The sequence below is a fragment of the Terrapene carolina genome, unplaced genomic scaffold (genome assembly GCF_002925995.2).
Source record: "Terrapene carolina triunguis isolate 2854851 unplaced genomic scaffold, T_m_triunguis-2.0 Scaffold32663, whole genome shotgun sequence".
NCBI classification, from domain to species: Eukaryota; Metazoa; Chordata; order Testudines; family Emydidae; genus Terrapene; species Terrapene triunguis.
In genome coordinates this window covers 6,308-27,192 of record NW_020697014.1, presented here as the reverse complement: position 1 = coordinate 27,192, position 20,885 = coordinate 6,308, and the positions used below count along the sequence as shown (strand labels likewise).

The 20,885-nt window shown below is 44.9% G+C and overlaps 1 protein-coding gene across 3 annotated transcripts; it reads right to left on the bottom strand.

The window, feature by feature from the left end:
• Positions 1-435: 435 nt before the first annotated feature.
• LOC113409350 (methanethiol oxidase-like) lies at positions 436-18,226 on the bottom strand. 3 transcript variants are annotated; one of them, XM_029914163.1, is made up of 5 exons: positions 17,877-17,939; positions 5,456-5,509; positions 4,655-4,767; positions 1,992-2,177; positions 436-610 (listed from the first exon to the last, which is right to left on the bottom strand). In XM_029914163.1, the coding sequence occupies exons 1-5, from the start codon at positions 17,887-17,889 to the stop codon at positions 473-475; spliced, it is 504 nt and encodes a 167-aa protein (XP_029770023.1). In that variant the 5' UTR covers positions 17,890-17,939; the 3' UTR covers positions 436-472. The 3 variants fall into 3 exon arrangements, with proteins under 3 accessions (XP_029770023.1, XP_026518926.1, XP_026518927.1); XM_026663141.2 differs by lacking the exon at positions 17,877-17,939 and adding an exon at positions 18,066-18,226 and having other exon boundaries at positions 437-610; positions 5,456-5,512; XM_026663142.2 differs by lacking the exon at positions 17,877-17,939 and adding an exon at positions 18,066-18,226 and having other exon boundaries at positions 440-610.
• Positions 18,227-20,885: the final 2,659 nt, after the last annotated feature.

Below are 20,885 nucleotides of genomic sequence, written 5' to 3'. Positions count from 1 at the left end.
CTCTAGACATGTAGCATTCTCTTCTAAACCAAAGTGTTTCAGTTCCCTGTGTTCTGAAAAGCAATGCCAGCACATCTGGGGGATCAGCCCTATCCTAGTTAACAACTGACAGCAACCATGCAATAAGGAAGTCCTATTAGTCTCAGCCTAGTACACCTGCTGGCAAGTGTCCAAACTACAAACATTCACAATTGTCCCCTTGTTAGGGTCAAAGCTCTCAAGGACTGAATGCGCCCTAGATCCTGAACTCCCCTATAACACTGGAGGTGGGTACTCCAAGTCAGGATTGAATCACATTGACAGGGGACTGTGTTTGTGAAATTTGCCCTCCCATGCCTCCTGAAGTACCTATTCTGTGGTAAAGTGGAGAACTTCTGGCTACAGGGCTGCTAAGCTGGCCAGCAGCTCAAAAGGATTGCATGTTCTCAACAAGGCTGCCAGTTTTGTAGCAAGGATTCCTTTGCTTGAATAACTAAGGGGGATAAATACCTTTGCCATTGCCAGATGGGTCTCCCATGCTGCTGATCATGATCTCACCATTGCCCAAGCAGTGAGTTGTGTGGGGATTGGCTAAGTCGCACTTCCAGAATACATCCACTGGCTCAATCATCTAAGGAGAGTTTATATGCACATAGTCAATCCCTCCTTGGTCAGGCCACCTCCAGTCAAAATCAGAGTGTCAACCCCCATCCCCATTGAGGAGGGTTTCCTGCAATCTTAAAAACTCTTCAAAGTTCTAGGCTGTTGGATTTTTTCCACTCGAGAACTCAACCCCTGTGTGTTCTGGGCTTGGCCAGACAGAGAGAAGGAAACTATGAATAAAGCTGGGCAAAATTTTTCAACCGAAAAATTTATTCAGCAAAAAAATGCAGATTTAGTGACATCGAAACATTTCATGAATTCATGTCAATTTCACCAAACTGTTTTGGTGGTGGTCGGGGGACATCGAAACTATTCAGGAAAAAAATTAAAACATTTAGATTTTTCCCATTTGATGAATTTTTGTTTCAAAATTTAAAAAAAGTTTAAAAAATGCTTGAAATTTAAACAAAATGTATCATTTTGGGTTAAACAAAATGTTTTGTTCAGCCCCAAACTAATTTCCTTTTTAATTGCAAGTGAACTGAAAAATCTGTTGTTTGCCCAGCTTGAACTATATAAAGAGAGAATAAACAAAACCCCAGTGCTTTGCTTGCCTGAAGTTCAAAGGTACGAGTTTGTATAAATTTTAATCAATTCCACTGTCACTAAGTGGTTCTCCTGAAGAACGCGTACCCTGCTGCTACATTGAAAGCATGTCTCTATTTAAAAGACAAGTTATGTGAAACCAGTGGCCCCGAGTTACTCAGTACGTCTGAAAGTCAGAGCTGTCTGTGACACACTGGGGTTGTCTGTTCCCTCAATACATCTCCAGGAGAACTAGATGGAGTCTAGTCTGTCTGTGAATCAGCAAGATACCCAGTCAGCTAAATTGTGACTGCAACATCTTTATTACTGGGGATTGTATTAAAGGCAAAGAGAACACTGCCTGATTTTCAGGTGCCAGCTTAAGCTGGCAGTTTTGGTAGTTAGAAAAAGGAGGTAATTTTGGCGTATCAAGTGAGCTAGTTCAAAGCAGACGGCATTGCTCTAGAGCAGTTTTTTCCCCCCCTCATCCCCTTGTATGTACTGTTTAGTCACGCTTGTTACCCAAAGAAGCAAAGTTACCCTGAACTACAAGTTGTACGTTGTGGGCACCAATTTACATCAGGTTGAGGGAGGGGTGTTGCTCTACATATAGAACTCAAGGATTTGAGAACTTACTCTTTTTCCACAGCCAAAGAAGATTAACTTTCTTAAAAATTCTAAGACTTTTGAGACTGACCAGTTCTTAAGGTTCCCCAAAAGCCCTAAAAAATTGTTCTGGATTTCCTCATTCACATTCATAAGTGGGAAATTTTAGTTCCCATCTCCTAAGTGAGATACATCTCTTGGAGTCACCTCAGACATACCTTATGAATCCTGGGAGCCCGCATGTCTGTGCCCACATCCACCACATAAATGCGGGAAGAAATCAGACTGGGAAGAAGCAGCCGGTTCCGTTTCTTTGTGACGTCCCCAAAGCTGCTGCTGCAGGTGTTCCACCCAGAGTGATGGAGCTCGTCTCGGAGGTTGGGCATGGGCAGGCGGTGGATCACCTATGAAGTCAAAGGCATGGTTCAGATTCAGTCTGTAAGACAGGCAGTCCTAAGAAAAACAGTTCTTTAGAAATACAGACATAGCATAGGAAACACGAGGGAAATTGTTGATGTTATCCAGTGAGTAGTTCTAGGCCGAGATTTTCAGAGTAGTTTAAGAATCCCTTGATGCTCAATCCCTCAGGTGGTTTTGAAGAAAATCCCATTCTGAGTCTTTAGCACAGGAGACCAGGAGCCAGGACTCCTGAGTTCTATTCCTGGCTCTCTACCTCCATCATGTGTGATATTGGGTAAATCACTCTCTGTGCATCTGTGACTGGGTGTCCATCCCACACAAGGCATGAAGAGGTTAAGGTGGCCAGATGGACCAATTAAATGCTTAGGCTGCACCTGGAGGAGGAGCCAGGGAACAAGGAGGACTAATTAGAGATGAAGCTCAGCTGAAGAGGAACAGGAGGGGCCTGTAGCTGAGAGTGATGGGCAGGCATGCATTCACTGTTAGGGTGAGAGAAGGTGAGGTCACCCAGGGATAAAGCAGTAAGGGATAGCACTATGCAGACCTTGACACCTTGTTGTAGGGTCCCTGGGCTGGAACCCAGTGTAGAGGGTGGGCCTTGGTTTCCCATGGGCTTGGGATCCCCTAGAAGCCACTGGAAGTGGCACCATTAAGGGGCAGTGAAAGAGAAGAATGACAGGGACAGTGAGTCCTGAGACACTTTGAGGCACATGATTTCCCCAGAAAGGGAAAACCGCAATGATCTGGCTGGAAGGCCAAAAAAATTAAGCAAGAGCAGTTGAGTCCTGAGAGAGCAAGACATAGTGACACAGAGTGCAACTGCAGGAAGGGTTGTTGGCTTAGCAGAGATAATTCCCAGATGTAGCCAGAAGGAGGCGCTCTAGCGGTGAGTAGAGAGCCCTGTGACAGCATCGCACGTGAATTTGGACATCATGACGTCCTAACATTTGTTTCTTAATGGGTGTGCTATTAAATGTATCTAATATTTGGAAGGTAGAAAGACTGGCTAGCAGTTGCAAGAGACACAGAACAGTAATAGAAAGAAAAGAATAATTGTATCTAGGCAGCAACAGTCTGACATTACAAGGTTTATCCGATTTCAGTTGGGACAAGTTGTGGCAAACTGACTGGAGTTAATAATACTTTACACTCTGGCGGCTGGTCATTAGTAGCATATTGTGTGCATTTAAGAAACATGGAGAGATCAGTGTTTAAGAAACTGCATCCCTCCAGTAAGAGTCTTAACAATAGTTATGCAAAGGAACAGTTGTGACAAGATGTCTTGTCAACACAGATAAATTGCCCCTCAGGTGCATTGTAATGCTAGAGATCTGAGGCTAAAATGCATTAAGCATTTTGAGACATATAAATATCTAGTATTTTTAAATGCAGTTTAGATTACACTTTTTTTAAACCATGTACCAACTGGTTCTAAAATACAGTTTTACCAGCTAACTGAAAGCAGTAGTCTTGGCCAGGAAGATTGTGCTTTCCCATTTTATGACAGAACAGATTCGTTTTATAGAGTTCCTAAAGCAGGATCAATTTACTCACCTTAAACAAACAAGTAACTGTCAAACCTGTTGGATGCTCCAAACAAATTTGATCCTGCAGTGATTAGTAATCTTGCTCAATACCTACTGACAATGGGGTTTCAGAGGGAGCTACTCAAATGCTTACTAAGCACAGAAAGGCTTTGAAAGAGACCTGGAACAACAGATAAATATTAGCCTTCAGCAATCCCTGGAAGATTCCCAAGACCAAGTTTAGAAAGAGGCTGAAAACTCAAAGCAAACACACCGCTAAGCCACCAAGTTTCATATAGCTTTTATGTGAAATCATAAACCAGGCAAATCCAAGAGGAACCTTTTGGAGGAAGGTTGAGTTTAGAGTTTCTAATGAAATAGGAAACAAGTTGAGTTACCCATGGTTTGGGGTTTCATTGTGAACTGGCTGCACATCTCTAAGAAACGTAACATGAAGTTAGATTGATAGTCAATACTGAGACATCTATTTGAAAGTGGTCATGGAGAAAGATCTACCAGAGTTAAATACCAAGGAGACAGCAGACAAAGAAAGATTAAGGCAGGACCCTTGGGATCTAACCTTAATTTTAGGAGGTCCCGGATAGGATAGCAAGAAGTGGAGCAGAAGGAGAAATGGCAACATAAAGCTGACCTGCCCCATTTGGCAGGAAAATTAATGGTTTAGGAGTGGGCACAAGACAAAAATCCATCCAGGATAGACAGATAGATATGAGAGAGAGAGATTGTTCAGGGTCCTCTAAATTTTGGTGCATCAGGTCCCCATTTAGCCACCACTGGCAAGCACAGAAAATTTTTCCCTTTGAAGGGGTTCAAGGAGCTGCAGCTACAGAGTGTTACTAAATGGCAGTAAAGCTGCCTGGAGTCAGCCCAGGCTAAGTAAAGAGGATTAGAGCCAGAATCTTGACGGGGAGTACCTGGCAGTAGTGTGGAGATTTGGGGTCAACATCCACTGTTGCCAGATAGTCAGGCTTCTCTATCCCAGTGTTTCTGTAGATACAGGGCAGGTACACAATCTCCTCTCTGGGACCTTGCAAGGCAGAGAGCTTGTTTAGGTCAACACAAGTCAGCTCCACGCTATCCCCAAAGCAAGCCTTGGAGGAATCTCTCACTGGGTTGGATTTGCCCAACTGGAGCATAGGTGCTAGGGGTTCTGGGGATGCTGCTGCACCCCCAGCTTGAAGTGTTTTCCATTATATACAGAGTTTACAGTTTGGTTCAATGGCTCTCAGTACCCCCACTTTAAAAATGGTTCCAGCCCCCCTGAACTGGAGGTTGGGAACCTTCCTCCTTAGTCTTCTTCAGGGGTGGAGTGGGGTAGATATTATCAGAGTCTTCATTATGCAGGAAAGCACACTAGGCAGGGGTCAGTCTGAAGGGGATTTCCCTGCCTGTGGTGTGGCCCATTCGCAGTTTGGGGTTCTATTACCCCATCTTTGCTCCAGGAGGACTCATCCCTGGATCAGAGATATTTCTGAAGGGCCCCGTGAATGTAAAGTGCACACACTTTCAAAAAATTATCCTGAAGATGGAGAGACCAGGGAACCTCCCTACCCCTTACAGGGCTTGTCAGCCCTTCCATTATACCAGCTGCAGAATAGAGTTAGCTAATGCTACACCCAAAAGGCCTCTTGTTAATCTTCACTTAATCTGAAGGTAGTTCAATAAAGCTCTTTTTTTGATAACCTAGATTTCAGAACGCAGTTGACAGGACTTGCCTTTCATGGCATCTAAAGGAGTCTTGTACCCAGGACCACATGCTCCACATTTTGCTGCTGAAAGAGGAGAAAAAAAAAAAAAAGTTAGATATCTCCAAGTTATTCACCTGCACATTTTCCAAAGAGGTCATTGACTTTTGGTCCTCAGCTTAAGAGATCTTAGACCCAGTTTTCAGAAGTACCACCCACAAATCCCATGGCCCAATAAAAGTTGAGAGAACAAGACCTCTGAAAACGAGGCCCAGCATGTCAGGTTGGAGATCCAAAAATGGAAGAAAGTTTGGGTCTTAGTTTTCAAGAAGTCCCATCCTGCAATTTAATACCAAATGACTGAATCATAAGCAGTCAGATAAACATCGGGGATTTAGGAAGACTTGATTTGTGAAAGGTTTTAGGGATTAGTAGTGAAGCACTGTCAGGAGTTCAGCTAGACAGATTGCTCCATTTGACCAACCCATTTTATTATTGTAGGAGCACTGTGCAGGCCTCTTCTGGGTATTAACCCTGGGAGTGGCTGTTTCTAGAGATTTAGAAGCTGGTTGGGGGCCAGTAGTGCAGAGTGTTTTGCTTAGTGGGAATCGCACCTGTACCCACCTCCTCACTGCTAGAAACTCAGTTCCCCAGCTTCTGCTCCTCGGCACTCCATCCTACCTTCCTGCTAATTGTAACCTTTATTGATCCCTATCTGCACTCTTCAACAAGTCTCAACTAGCAGAAGTGGGGGCAGCTCAGCTGCGAGTCCACGTTTCCAGAGACTGGGAAGGAACCTGACGAGTGTCAGTGGAGGAATCTGACAAGCAGCAGGTGAAGTTCAAATCTGGCTGGAGACTCAGGGCTTGTTCCTTTATTAGGGAAGATAAAGCAGTAGAGGAACTGAAAACAAGTGTTCTTCTGTGCTTTAAGGGTTCAAGCAGGAATTGAGTGGATTCAAGGCGCATTCCATGTGTAGCCCGATCTATGAATCATATATTAACTATATTGAATACTTAAGAATTCCCAGTTATAACTTTGAGATTTGACAGGTTCTTGTCCCAAAATCAGGCCCAGTATTATTATAATTAGTTCAGCTGGGAACCCCACTGTGCACAGTTGCAGCACTCACACTTTGGGAAACCTTCTGTATTTGCAATAGTTTATCAATACATTTAGCAAAGTCACCAACACTCTAACCCAGAAAGACAGAGAAACTACAGAATGTAGATCTGAACATGTATCTACTCACACCATCCCTTGCAGAACAACCTGAAATGTTAGCCATTGTCTTCCTCATCACCATCACTAGTGGTCATCATTCTGGCACCACCCAAGGGCTACATCTCTCGCTCCTCCTGCCCACACTGGGATACAACTTTTATAATATGGTATGCTGATGCCACTATATTTAATGCATTTTCAGTAGGGGTTTCTCCCCCTTCCTTATTTGTATTTCCTCACCCTACTAATGTTGGGGTGCCCTTCCCCTGTAGATTAGTATATTAAAGATCTCAACTTATCATATATGTCAATTCATTGACATGGCACTCTTGTGGTTAGACATCTGAAGATGTTCCCATCCTAAGATATCCAAAAGCTGGTGTTGCTCATGTTCCTGTGGTTGGCTGGTGTCAACCACAGGACCAACTTCCCCCTTAACCGTTCTATTCTCAGTTCCCCAAAATTTAGGAGTGACCAGTAGGCCATTTATCAGTGCCAAAGTCCATAGGCCTCAAGCCTTATGCTAACCGCTGAAGCCAATGTCTTACAGGATACAGGCCTGAGGGTTCCTTACATTACTGCTGAATAAAATAAATGCTAAAGCTAGCTCCATGGACTACACATGTTTCTTTGGCACAAAGCCTCACAATTTGGAGCTGTTGATCACTTTCAAATCAGGACTGTGATAAACACCATACCCAGGTCATGTAGAGGTAGTAGTACAGGTGCATTCTTCAGGAAACAGACACTGGACAGACAGTTGCCAGTTACTAGCCTTCTTTCTAAAGGTTTCTTGGCTCCCTTTGTATCAATGCAGGAGCATATTCGTTTTAACTCCTTAGGAGCACTATGGTTGACAGTTGAATAAAATAATAATAAAAATCTACTGTATAGCAGTTGCTACTGTAACAGTCAGTATTCCAGACAGTCACAGGATTCCTGTTTCAGGTTTACATTAACAAATAACTATCTAGGATCAAGAAAATATTATCCTGACACACTGTTTAAAAACACATCAACTCCACATGGCAAGTTTATACACCTTATCAGAGTATACAATTCTGCACTGCTATAGTCACAATGCTCCAGTCCTGCTGAACCCATTCCAACATGGATGGAGAGTCCAACTGCCCCTCCCCACCCCCATCTTATACAAATAATAAGCAGCCAGCAGCAATGTGATAAATTGAGACAATTTTGAGCAGGACCAAAGAATGTAATGCCCGCTTTGCAGCTGACTGCAGTGCTTCAAGCATCTGCCTGATAAATGACTTGCCATTTTGCTCATTTTCACCACTGTGTTATAATCTTATATTGTGACAAACAAGTTCTTCAAAACAAACCCTACAGAATCCGACACCTTCAACTCAATAGGATGTGACAGCTGTATTTCCCCATTAAATCAGGTTGCTATTCTCTAGGAAACAAAGATGACAAGTTACTTTGTAGAATCCACTCACTACCTTCTGAGGTTTGTTACTTTAAAACATGATTTCCTCAAAAAGCGAGGGCTCTTTAGTACTAAATAGGCTGTCTTAGAAGATTGTCTGAGAATAGGCAAAAGGACAGAAAATCTGATGTATTCCACACCATTGAATGTCTAAGCCCTGCAAGGCACAATGTAAACTTTATTAAAAATAGATACATATAACTAAACTCCATCCTATTTTTCCTAGTCAGCTAAATTAGCAGGGACAAAACATGGATTAGACCAGTACTAGATTAGTATTGCACAAATACGTTGTTCTTTTGCAGATTAATAAAGGAAGAGACCACTTAAACTAGAATGTTTGCTAGAGATAACCTAGGGCAAGATGGTGACATTCCCCGCCTTTCCTCTTCCCATCCCTCCCCTTACTCCTCTTCCTTCCCTCCCACTTTCTCTCCGTTCCTTCCCTACTTGTTCAAATATTCTGTTGTAATAAACTGTTGAGCATCTGTTTGAAGTTGACATATAGCTTTCACTGTATTTTGGGTCAGACTCTTCATGAACACACAAGTCATGAATCTGCTATTTGTACCATTTTTGTAGCAAGATGTTGATAAAAATGTTTACATTAGAGATATTAACGTGTCATTACACATACTAATAGTCGTCATTAAATGCAGCTTCCCAGCTATCTTGGCGTCTGACTGAATGTTTAGAATACCTTGAAGTTGGACTGTATTTGTAATAGAAATCTAGCGAAAGACCAACATGCTTTGCAAACTACTGTCATTTATCACAGTGTGACTGGGATAAATGTCTATCAGGGATGGTCTAGACAGTATTTGGTCCTGCCATGCGGGCAGGGGACTGGACTCGATGAACTCTCGAGGTCCCTTCCAGTCCTAGAATCTATGAAAGTAGCTAGTTCAGTTTACTGCTAGATCAGGAATACTTGAGGTTTTCCCCCCCAAAATGTGGAGGATATCTTTATTGACAAAGCTCCTATGCCATGCAATCCACCTCCCCTCTCGGGCACCATAAAGATAACAGCCTTGTGGCAATTACAGCAATTGCTCACGTGGAAGCTATGTTTTTAGTGCAGAGTGTTTTGTCCTTTTTCACAAAGATGTCGCACTAGGCTCGATTCTTCGTTTCCCTGTATCTTGTGCAATCATTTGCCCCTGTGCAAAGTGAGAGTAAGACACTGCCATTCTGATGTTGGTAGATGTTGGAAACACATTTACAGCAAATCAAATGGGATTAAGTCTTTAGTTTTCCTCTTTTGCTCTTTATTTCGTCTTCCTCTTCTATCTGTCCTGTTTCCCACATCTTAAACCAAGAGGTGAGCCAGCCCCATGTCAGCAGCCAGCTCATAATCAATCAACCACCAGCAAGTGCTCCATAGGCCACAGCTTGGCAAACTCTGTTCTAGTTAACATGAGGGTATATGGATGGCCTGCTGCAACATCTATAGTTGTTTTGAAGATATGAACCATAATTCCCAACAGAACCGTGAAGGAACAGACCTCAGGGGCCTGCAGCGCCCCCTCTCCTGCCATCCAGCAGGGTTTAAAGTTGGGGGAGACAGTTTTCATGACCTCATGGAAATAGTAAAGGGCCGTTCTTTGGATGATTCCAAGGACCCCCATACAACCAAAGGTCATCCCCGAGAATGACAGTTCGTCCCCACCCTAGTTTTTTAACCACACCAAGTTCTGCTAAATGATATAACATGCTGTACAAAGTCAGAAAGTGAAGACTGTATCCTTGTCCAGGGGTTCTCAACCAGAGGTCTGGGCTCCCCTGGGGGGCTTCAAGCAGGTTTCAGAGGGTCTGCCAAAATAAACCAGAGAGCAGGGCTGGTGTTAGACTCGCTGGGGCCCAGGGCAGAAAGCTGAAGCCTGAGCCCTGCCACCATCCTGCCACCCAGGGCTGAAGTTGAAGCCCAAGTAACTTAGCTTCATGGGGCTCTGGGCAATTGCCCTGCTTGCTACCCCTAACGCCAGCCCTGGCTTTTAATCTAGTGGATATGCAGAAAAACAGTTATGGTGGTGCAGGTGGCCCATGGAATTTTTATAGCATGTTGGGGGGACCTCAAAAAGAAAAAGGTTGAGAACCCCTGCTCTAGTCTGGTGGTCAGAACAGGGGACTAACCTCAAGATGCCTATTTGTAGCTATTGCTGACTCACTGTATGATCCTAGGGCAAGTCACTTAATTTCTCTGTGCCTGTTTGGGAATAATAATACTTTCATAGATTCTAAGGCCAGAAGGGACCATTGTGATCATCCAGTCTGACCTTCTGTATAACACAGGCCATAGAACTTCCCCAAAATAATTTCTAGAGCAGATATTTTTGAAAAATATCCAATCTTGATTTTAAAATTGTCAGTGATGGAGAATCCACCATGACCCTTGGTAAATTGTTCCAATGGTTAATTACTTTCACTGTTAAAAATATATGCCTTATTTCTAGTCTGAATTTGTCTAGCTTCAACTTCCAGCCATTGGATCATGTTAGTCCCAAGGGGTTGTAGACTTTTAATAAATAGCAGTAAAGTGCTTTCAGATTTTTAGGGCAAAGATGCCATGGAAATACAAGGAAGCCCAAAGACACTGGGTACCATGCAAGTGATAAAAATGGGAAGTGGGAGCCTATTTTCAGTATAATTTCTGAAAAGAACAATCTTTTAAAAATAAAAAGGTCATTTCCTTTATGCTTATGCAACCTGGCTGTTACATTATATGGCTGAGCTATAAAGCCTACTGAGGCAGTTACAGTAAATTTGCAGACTGTTAGGATAAAATAGGAGTTGTTGGAAGTCTGCCTAAAGAGACTAGATTTTATAGATTTACAACATGCAATATGATAATAAAAACTGTTTTAGTCTCTGGATAGAGTATTGCATGCTAGTTAGTTCAATGTAACAGACATTTGCACAATCAAGGGATACCTTCCTACATAATTTGGTTTAAGGCAATATGTTTGAGGTTAAAGGAGTATGAAAGATTCCAGCATGTTTAACTACACCACTAAACAACTACCCTTTTATGTATATGATTGCATAATTTCTGAGTTAGACACTGTGTACCATGATTCAGCAACAGTAAATTCTTATAGACAAGTTATAACTGCCTCCCCTAAAACAAAAACTTGTATAACGAGCCTAAAAGACCTTTCATATTGATCAACACAGCCCACCACTACTACAGTATGCTTTGTAAATTAGCTTACATTAAAGCATGTAATCCGAAGAAGTGGGTTGTAGCCCACGAAAGCTTATGCTCTAATAAATTTGTTAGGCTATGTCTACACTACAGAATTAGGTCGGATTTATAGAAGCCGGTTTTATAGAAACCGGTTGTATGCAGCCGATTGTGTGTGTCCCCACCTAAAATGCTCTAAGTGCATGAAGTCGGCGGACCGCGTCCACAGTACCGAGGCTAGCGTCGACTTCCGGCGCATTGCACTATGGTACCTATCCCACAGTTCCCGGAGCCTCCGGCGCCCATTGGAATTATGGGTTGAGATCGCAATGCCCGGATGATGCAAAGCAGTGCCGCGAGGGGTTCTGGGTACATTGCGTCAGGCCCCTCCCCCGCCGTCACAGCAACGGCAGACAATAGATTCGCGCCTTTTTACCTGGGTTACCTGTGCAGACAACATACCACGCCAAGCATTGAGCCCGCTCAGCTCAGCTCACCGTCACCATATCTCTTCCGGGTGCCGGCAAACGTGGGACTGCATTGCTAAACAGCAGCAGCAGCTTACTGCCTTTTGGCGGTAGACGGTGCAGCATGACTGATAGCCTTCATCGGCGATCTGGGTGCTGGCAGCTGTGGGGCTGGCAGCCGTAGGGCTGCATTGCACCAGCCCCTTGCCTTTTGGTAGAAGATGGTATATTACGACTGGTAACCGTCGTCATCGTACTGCAGTGGCTGTCGATCATGGGCACCCGGGCAGACAATGATGGTTATCAGTCGTAGTATGCTATTTTCTGCCAAGTGCCCAATATTGTCTGCTAAGCACCCAGAAGAGGCCGAGGGCTATCTGGGTGCTGGCAGACATGGGGCTGGCAGCCGTGGGGCTGCATTGCACCAGCCCCCTTGCCTTGATGATGATGGTTATCAGATGTATTATTCGCAGGATGGGGCAACATTGCTACACAGCAGCAACCCCTTGCCTTTTGGGCAGAAGATAGTATATTACGACTGGTATCCATCGTTGTCATACTGCAGTGGGCATCATATTGTGCAGTAGACCTGAAGGCTTACTGCCAAGCGCCCAGTATTTGCTGCCAAGCACCCAGAAAATGCCAAGGGCTATCAGTCATGCTGCACCGTCGTCTTAAGATGTAAAAAATAGATTTATTCTCCATTCATTTGCTTCCCCCCTCCCTCCTGCTAAACCCAGGCTTTTGAGTTCAATCTTTGGGGGGGGGGGCATTCTGTGTGACAGTTGTTTGTGTTTCTCCCTGATGCAAACCCACCTTTCTTGATTTTAATTCCCTGTACCTGTACGCGGTGTCACTCGCCCCTCCCTCCCTCTCTCCCTCCCTCCCTTCTTCCCCTGGTCCGTCAGATACTACTTTCGCGCTTTTTTTCAGACCAGACGCCATAGCCAGCACTGGGATCATGGAGCCCGCTCAGATCACCGCGGCAATTCTGAGCACTATGAACACCACGCGCATTGTCCTGGAAAACATGCAGAGCCTCCTGGACATGCCAAAGCCAAACCAGGACCAGCTGAGGAGGAGGCGATTGCAGCGCGGCGACGATAGTGATGAGGAAATTGACATGGACCTCTCACAAGGCACAGGCCCCAGCAATGTGGAAATCTTGGTGTTACTGGGGCAGGTTCATGCCGTGGACCGCCGATTCTGGGCCCGGGAAACAAGCACAGAGTGGTGGGACCGCATCGTGTTGCAGGTCTGGGACGATGCCCAGTGGCTGCGAAACTTTCGCATGCGTAAGGGCACTTTCATGGAACTTTGTGACTTGCTTTCCCCTGCCCTGAAGCGCCAGAATACCAGGATGAGAGCAGCCCTCACAGTGGAGAAGCGAGTGGCGATAGCCCTGTGGAAGCTTGCAACGCCAGACAGCTACCGGTCAGTCGGGAATCAATTTGGAGTGGGCAAATCTACTGTGGGGGCTGCTGTGATCCAAGTTGCCAGGGCAATGAGAGACCTGGTGATATCAAGGGTAGTGACTCTGGGAAACGTGCAGACCATAGTGGATGGCTTTGCTGCAATGGGATTCCCAAACTGTGGTGGGGCGATAGACGGAACCCATATCCCTATCTTGGCACCGGCGCACCAAGCCACCGACTACATAAACCGCAAGGGGTACTTTTCAATGCTGCTGCAAGCCCTGGTGGATCACAAGGGACGTTTCACCGACATCAACGTGGGCTGGCCGGGAAGAGTACATGATGCTCGCGTCTTCAGGCAGTCTCTTCTGTTTCGAAAGCTGGAGGAAGGGACTTTCTTCCCAGACCAGAAAATAACAGTTGGGGATGTTGAAATGCCTATCGTGATCCTTGGGGACCCAGCCTACCCCTTAATGCCATGGCTCATGAAGCCATACACAGGCAGCCTGGACAGCAGTCAGGACCTGTTCAACTACAGGCTGAGCAAGTGCCGAATGGTGGTGGAATGTGCATTTGGCCGTTTAAAAGCGCGCTGGCGCAGCTTACTGACTCGCTCAGACCTTAACGAAAAGAATCTCCCCATTGTTATTGCTACTTGCTGTGCGCTCCACAATATATGTGAAAGTAAGGGGGAGACATTTATGGCGGGGTGGGAGGTTGAGGCAAATCGCCTGGCCGCTGATTACGCGCAGCCAGACACCAGGGCGGTTAGAGGAGCACAGCAGGGCGCGGTGCGCATCAGAGAAGCGTTGAAAACCAGTTTTGTGACTGGCCAGGCTACGGAGTGAAACTTCTGTTTGTTGCTCCTTGATGAACCCTCTGCCCCTCCCCCACCACCCTGTTAACTCTACTTCCCTGCAAACCAACCACCCCACCCTCCCCTACTACCCTCCCCCCTTCGAGCACCACTTGCAGAGGCAATAAAGTCATTGTTGCTTCACATTCATGCATTCTTTATTAATTCAGCACACAACTAGGGGGATAATTGGAAAGGTAGCCCGGGATGGGTGGGGGAGGAGGGAAGGAAAAGGACACACTCCAATTTAAAACTTTAAAACTTATTGCTATGGAAATCATCTAGGGTGGAGTGAGTGGGTGGCCGAAGGCCCCCCCACCGTGTTCTTGGGCGTCTGGGTGAGGAGGCAATGGGACTTGGGGAGGATGGCTGCTGGTTACAGAGGGGCTGTAGCGGCGGTCTCTGCTCCTGCTGCCTTTCCTGCAGCTCAACCATACGCAGGAGCATATCACTTTGATGCTCCAGCAGCCGGAGCATCGACTCTTGCTTTCTGATTACAAGTTGACGCCACCTCTCCTCTTCAGCCCGCGTTTCAGCACGCAACTTCTCATCTTCAGCCCGCGATTCAGCACGCCACCTCTCCTCTCGCTCATATTGGGCTTTTTTAAAATCAGTCATTGACTGCCTCCACGCATTCAGCTGTGCTCTGTCAGCGTGGGAGGCAGTCTGAAGTTCAGTAAACATTTCGTCACGCGTCCTTCGCTTCCTTCTTCGAATATTCACTAGCCTCTGCGAAGGAGTAAGATTTGCAGCTGGTGGAGAAGGGAGAGGTTGTTAAAAAAGATACATTTTAGAGAACAATGGGTAGACTCTTTCACGTTAGATTTTGCTGTTCACAACATCACACAGCACATGTGCTTTCGTTACAAGGTCGCATTTTTCCTCTTATATTGAGAGTCTCCTGGTTTGGTGTGAGAGATCACTCACGCAGTGCCAGGACACAGATTTCAGCTTGCAGGCAGCCATGGTAAGACATATAGTCTTTGGGCTTTTTTAACCTTCTTAACATGTGGGGATGGTTTCAAACAGTTCTGCCCTCATTTCCCATACCAAGCACCCGTGCCATTTAAAATGGGTTTGCAATGTAAAAGGAGGGGCTGCGATTTCAGGTTTAACATGCAGCACAAACCCAACTAACTCCCCTCCCCCTCACACCCAATTCTCTGGGATGGTCACTTCAACCCTCCCCCCCACCGCGTGGTTAACAGCGGGGAATATTTCTGTTCAGCAGACCAGGAAGGGGCACCTCTGAATGTCCCCTTAATAAAATTGCCCCATTTTAACCAGGTGACCGTGAATGATATCACTCTCCTGAGGAATGGATGTTGTCTGCATGCCAGCAAACACCGGGACCATACGCTGCCATGCTTTGTTATGCAATGATTCCAGACTACGTGCTACTGGCCTGGCGTGGTAAAGTGTCCTACCATGGCGGACGGGATAAGGCAGCCCTCCCCAGAAACCTTTTGCAAAGGCTTTGGGATTACATGAAGGAGAGCTTTCTAGAGATGTCCCTGGAGGATTTCCGCTCCATCCCCATACACGTTAACAGACTTTTCCAGTAGCTGTACTGGCCGCGATTGCCAGGGCAAATTAATCATTAATCATTAAACACGCTTGTTTTTAAACCATGTGTAATATTTACAAAGGTACACTCACCAGAGGTCCCCTGTGTGCCCTCAGGGTCTTGGGTCAGTTCGGGGGTTACTGTTTCCAGGTCCAGGGTGACAAACATATCCTGGCTGTTGGGGTAACTGGTTTCTCCGCTTCCTTGCTGCTGTGAGCTATCTATGTTCTCTCCATCCTCATCTTCCTCGTCCGCCGAACCCGCTTCCCCGTTTGCAGAGAGGGACTCATAGAACACGCTTGGGCTAGTGGTGGCTGCACCCCCTAGAATGGCATGCAGCTCCGCGTAGTAGCGGCATGTTTGCGGCTCTGCCCCGGACCTTCCGTTTGCGTCTCTGACTTTGTGGTAGGCTTGCCTTAGCTCCTTAATTTTCACGCGGCACTGCCGCGCGTCCCTGTTATGGCCTCTGTCCTTCATGGCCTTGGAGATCTTTTCTAATGTTTTGCCGTTTCTTTTACTGTTTCGGAGTTCGGCGAGCACTGCTTCATCTCCCCAGATGGCGATCAGATCCTGTACCTCCCGTTCGGTCCAGGCTGGAGCTCTTCTGCGATCCTGGGACTGGGACTGGGACTCCATCACGGTTACCTGTGCTGATGGGCTCTGCATGGTCACCTGTGCTCTCCACGCTGAGCAAACAGGAAATGAAATTCAAACGTTCGCGGGGCTTTTCCTGTCTACCTGGCCAGTGCATCTGAGATGAGAGTGCTGTCCAGAGCGGTCACAATGAAGCACTGTGGGATAGCTCCCGGAGGCCAGTAATGTCGAATTCCGTCCACACTAGCCCAATTCCGACCCCCTAAGGTCGATTTTATCGCTAATCCCCTTGTCGAGGTGGTGTTAGGAAACCGGTTTAAAGGGCCCTTTAAGTCGACAGAAAGGGCTTCGTAGTGTAAACGTGTCCAGGCTTAAGTCGATTTAACGCTGCTAAAGTCGACCTAAACTCGTAGTGTAGACCAGGCCTTAGTCTCTAAGGTGCCACAAGTACTCCTGTTCTTATTAAAGCATGTCTGTGCTATACTCTTTTTTTGGGGGGGAACCCATTTACAGCAAATCAAATGGGATTAAGTCTTTAGTTTTCCTCTTCATACTGGAAGCATTAGATTGGTGGAGTGTCTTTTGCACATCATCTGCTTGTTAGAGTTTGAACAAACGGGCAGTTCTCTTATCAAGCTACAAGATTATGTTTAACTTATCCAGTAACATATTAAAAACGAAGGAGGTAGACAAATAAGTTAGTTTTATGACATAACTTTGCCCACATTAAACTGATGGGAGTATACAGCAGACCTGGAGGACAACAGCAGTAATTATGCCATTGTTCAACAGTCACAACCTAAGCATTAACAGGATGAAAGGGCCAAAAGTAACACTCCTGTGAAAAAGCAAGACAAGATCCCACCCCACCCAAACAACAGATCACTCATGATCATGGAGATTGAGGATTCTGTCTCAACTCTAAGACTGCACAAGAGGGCTTCCCCCTCCCCCTCCTCTCCCATCGGAGATTGATTTAGGGCTCATCAGAAATCCATGAAGCATGGCACAGAGACGTAGTTTTCTCTACATGTATGGTATTCGGATCACTCTTTAGGCATGTACACTGCAGTCATTAGGACAGGAGCCTTGTCTGTGTTACTAATCAAACCCTCCTAATAAACAAACAGACCCCAAATTTTAGTTTACTTTTCACCATTTATGCTGTCAGAACTGCAAAAAGGAAACATTCAGGTTGGACAGTTAAACCAGTCTAGTCAGTTTAGCTTTCTGCCTCTATAAGAGTTTTTTACCATGGTCTCCAAGCACCTTTTCATGTACCATGACAAGCACAATATACTAGTTCAGGCTGTAAATAATATAGGGGAATATTTATATCTAAAGAAAAAAATTCTCTACTTGTGTTCATTGTTTTCCCGAAAAATGTTTCCAAAAGGAGTTTATATTAGTAGTAGGATTTGTAGAAAGCAAGTAAATACAACGTTAAATGTTGGTCCTTAGCTACCTGACAGTCTCCCTTAAAGGAGGGGAGAATTAGTCACTCAGCAAGATTACTGTTATCACACATTTCATGCAGGTTCCAAATTCTGAAACAAACAAATGCAGCTGTTGCTCACATACCAAGAGATGCATTTAAAGATTTTAAAACTTAGTCTTATTTTTAGTTAGTTTAAGTAGCTTAAAGAAAAACTTTTTATCAGTCCAACAAAACGTTAGCCCAAACTGCTCCTTACATATACTCTGCATTGGTTACGCAGTAGCAAATCCGCAAGTCCCTGCTTAGGGGAAAGGTAGGAAGTTCCAAAGGATAAATGCTGCCCTCTGCAAATACCAACAGCAGCAGGATAACAGGTTGGAACCACCAGCCAAAACGGTGGGTCTTCATGCCTAATGCTACTTGCAGACTGGGGACAGTTTCTTACCCATGTTGAGTGCCTTCTGGTCAGATCTTCTCAGCTGCTTATGACTTGGAATAAGCAGTGTTTGCAGTGTAACAGCAGAAGATTCCACAGAGCAAAGGCTGGTATTGAGGGATCATATATAGTTCAGTGGGCGGGCAGGAGGGTTTGGAAGAGGTAGCTGCTAAGGGGAGGTCTAACGGTGGAAAGCATGTGGGAGGTTCCAGAGTAGCACACCACCTCCTTCTTTCCCTGCTAATAATACACAGGGAAGCTTTGAAGGACTCTGCTGCTCCCTTCCCCAAACGCTGGGTAATGCAGCTGGTTCTGGTGGAGCTCCCACCTGCTTCTACTCATCTACTAGGGACGTGTGTATGTTTGCTGAAACAACAAAGAGTCTGGTGGCACCTTAAAGACTAACAGATTTATTTGGGCATAAGCTTTCGTGGGTAAAAACCTCACTTCTTCAGATGCATAGCTGTATGTTTGCTGCACACCAATAGCTTTCTTACACAGAGAAAAAACAGGCTTTTAACAGTGAAAGGGAGAGGAAATAATTCTGTTCATAAAACTCTTGCTTCTGGGCAATATTTCAAGTTCTCCAGCAGGCAGTGAATGCATGACCTAGTTACAGCTCCCAATTGTCTCTTGTTTGGCAGGCCGGTGTTTTTTTTCATTGACATGTTTTTTCAACCCTCTAAGCAAGACGCTGCAAAAGCTCTTCCTGCTAGTTGCAGTTAGATCCATTTCTCCCATGAAAACTTCAGAGCTTAATTTTTTTTTTTTGAGGGGAGCCCTCTTCCACAATAGACCCCCCCGCACACACAACCCAATAGCTGATTTGAAGGGAGGGATTATTCTACTCCCAGGAAAGATCGTCTTCCACTTTGGATAATGCCTGATCAGGAACGAATATAATATTTCCCCCCTGGCTTTCTAAAGAGCAATAATTTTTTGTTCTAGAATGCAGTCATTTTGCCCTCCCATTTCCAAAAATGTTCCCGGGGAGGATGTAGCAGTGTAGAGCCGCACACCTATCCCTTCTCCCACCCCCCACAATCCACAAATTACTCAACTGAAACCCTAACCGCTTCTCAAAACCCACCATTGAGAACCCCCTCGACAATACTAGAGCCAAGGGACTGGTAGGTAGAATCAAATGAACAAACTGCAGCTAACTATTTATTTGGTGAGTTTAGCCCTTTTTCCTGTATGCAAATTGTACATGAGCAGTTTGCATTTTTTAACTAATTTGTTTGCCATTCCAAACCACTTGCCAAATGTTTTGTGCAAATAAATTCCAGCTTAATGGTTGCTCGAAAATTATTTGCTGTGAATTCCTCCAAGTACTGGATAGTTACAATTCAATATTCCAGCTGTGTGATGGGCCGTTCAAGTCACATGGCATTGTTTCTCTTTCCTGTTTGGATACTCTGGCCTCTATCAATTGCTTGTTTTGTGATTAAGTTAATGTTGACCACAAGCCTGAAATTTGTCTTCTGCAAATGCTTGAATGAACAAAGCTTCACTTAAATGACAGTTTGAGAATAGTGCATAAAAAAGGACGCAAGAAAATTTAGCAATGCTCTATTGAGAATTCATTTAATATTTGACAGTATGGGTTGTATTCCCAGCTCAGCCACTGACCTGCTGGGTGTTGTTTGGCTAGTCTTTTGGACAGAAGATGTAAATGTTTAACAGTGAGTAATTACTCATTGGAACAATTTGCTGGGAGTTGTGGTGGAGTCTCCATCCCTGACCATTTTTATATCAAGATTGGAAGTCTATCTTAAAGACCTGCTCTAGGAATTAGTTTGGGGAAGTTCCTGGTCTGTGTTATATAGGAGGTCAGACTAGATGATCACAACGGTCCCTTCTGGCATTGGAATCTGTGAATCTATGTCTTTGTGCCTCTGTTTCTTCATCTCTAATAATGGGGATAATGCCATGTTAGCTACAGATGAAAAGCATTATAAGAGATAGGTGTTATTATTTTTCTCACTCTTCACCCTGCTCTCCAGGCACATTCACCCTCTGGCTCTGAACAAAGCCACTCCTTTAATCAGACAAAAAGAATCATTCAAGAGAAACATGAGGCTACAACTCCTACCTGTCCTTGGGTTGGTGTTTCTGCTAATAGTTACTTTTGCACCTCATCAAATTCTACACCGTTTAATGTCTGGGGGCTGTTGTGATAATTGGGCTGACAAATGTACTTTAATTGTGAGCTCAGTTGTAAAAAGTAGATGATACAATAACCTACAACAAGAAAAGTTGATGGGAAAAGGAACAAAAGGGAGACAGAAAAACTGAATTAGTCTGAACAAAAAGGCCATGATGATATGATTCAAGGACTGATTTGAAATCCTGGTTGGTAAAAACGAAATATGTGGAACCGGAAATCAACAAACCAAAATGGCATGTTGAATATTAGGTATAATTGGTAGACAAAATAATGAGGGGATGGGCTATTCCACCCACCATTCCCTTTGGGGGTCCTTAAAAAAAGAATTTGTGGGGAGAAGAATAGAAAAAAAAATCAGAGGGAAGAACAGATGGAGGCTACTGGAGTGAGCTTCACATCATGGTTGCCACCCCCACCATCTTCTAGGACTCCAGACCCTTTTTGTCCTAATCCTTAGACATGTTCTGACCAACTCGGGCCAGAGAGGGACCCTGGTGACGTCGCAACCCCGACCAGCTCCACCTGAATCCCAACACTGCCTGAGATGAATCCGGTTTGAACTTTAGCAACTGTTCCAGCCCATTTCAACTAACATCTTCTCTTTTCCCCAGAAGACCAGTTTTTACCATCTTTAACAACATCTACAAGACTGTCAAAGA

What these genes read in the sequence shown, in the direction of transcription:
- LOC113409350 (XM_029914163.1), bottom strand. An exon ending in TCCTTTAGATGCCATGAAAG is followed by an intron (nt 4,768 to 5,455) that starts GCAAGTCCTGTC and finishes CTGCCTTGCAAG; the next exon opens with GTCCCAGAGAGGAGATTGTG. An exon ending in AATCTCCACACTACTGCCAG is followed by an intron (nt 2,178 to 4,654) that starts GTACTCCCCGTC and finishes TTGACTTCATAG; the next exon opens with GTGATCCACCGCCTGCCCAT.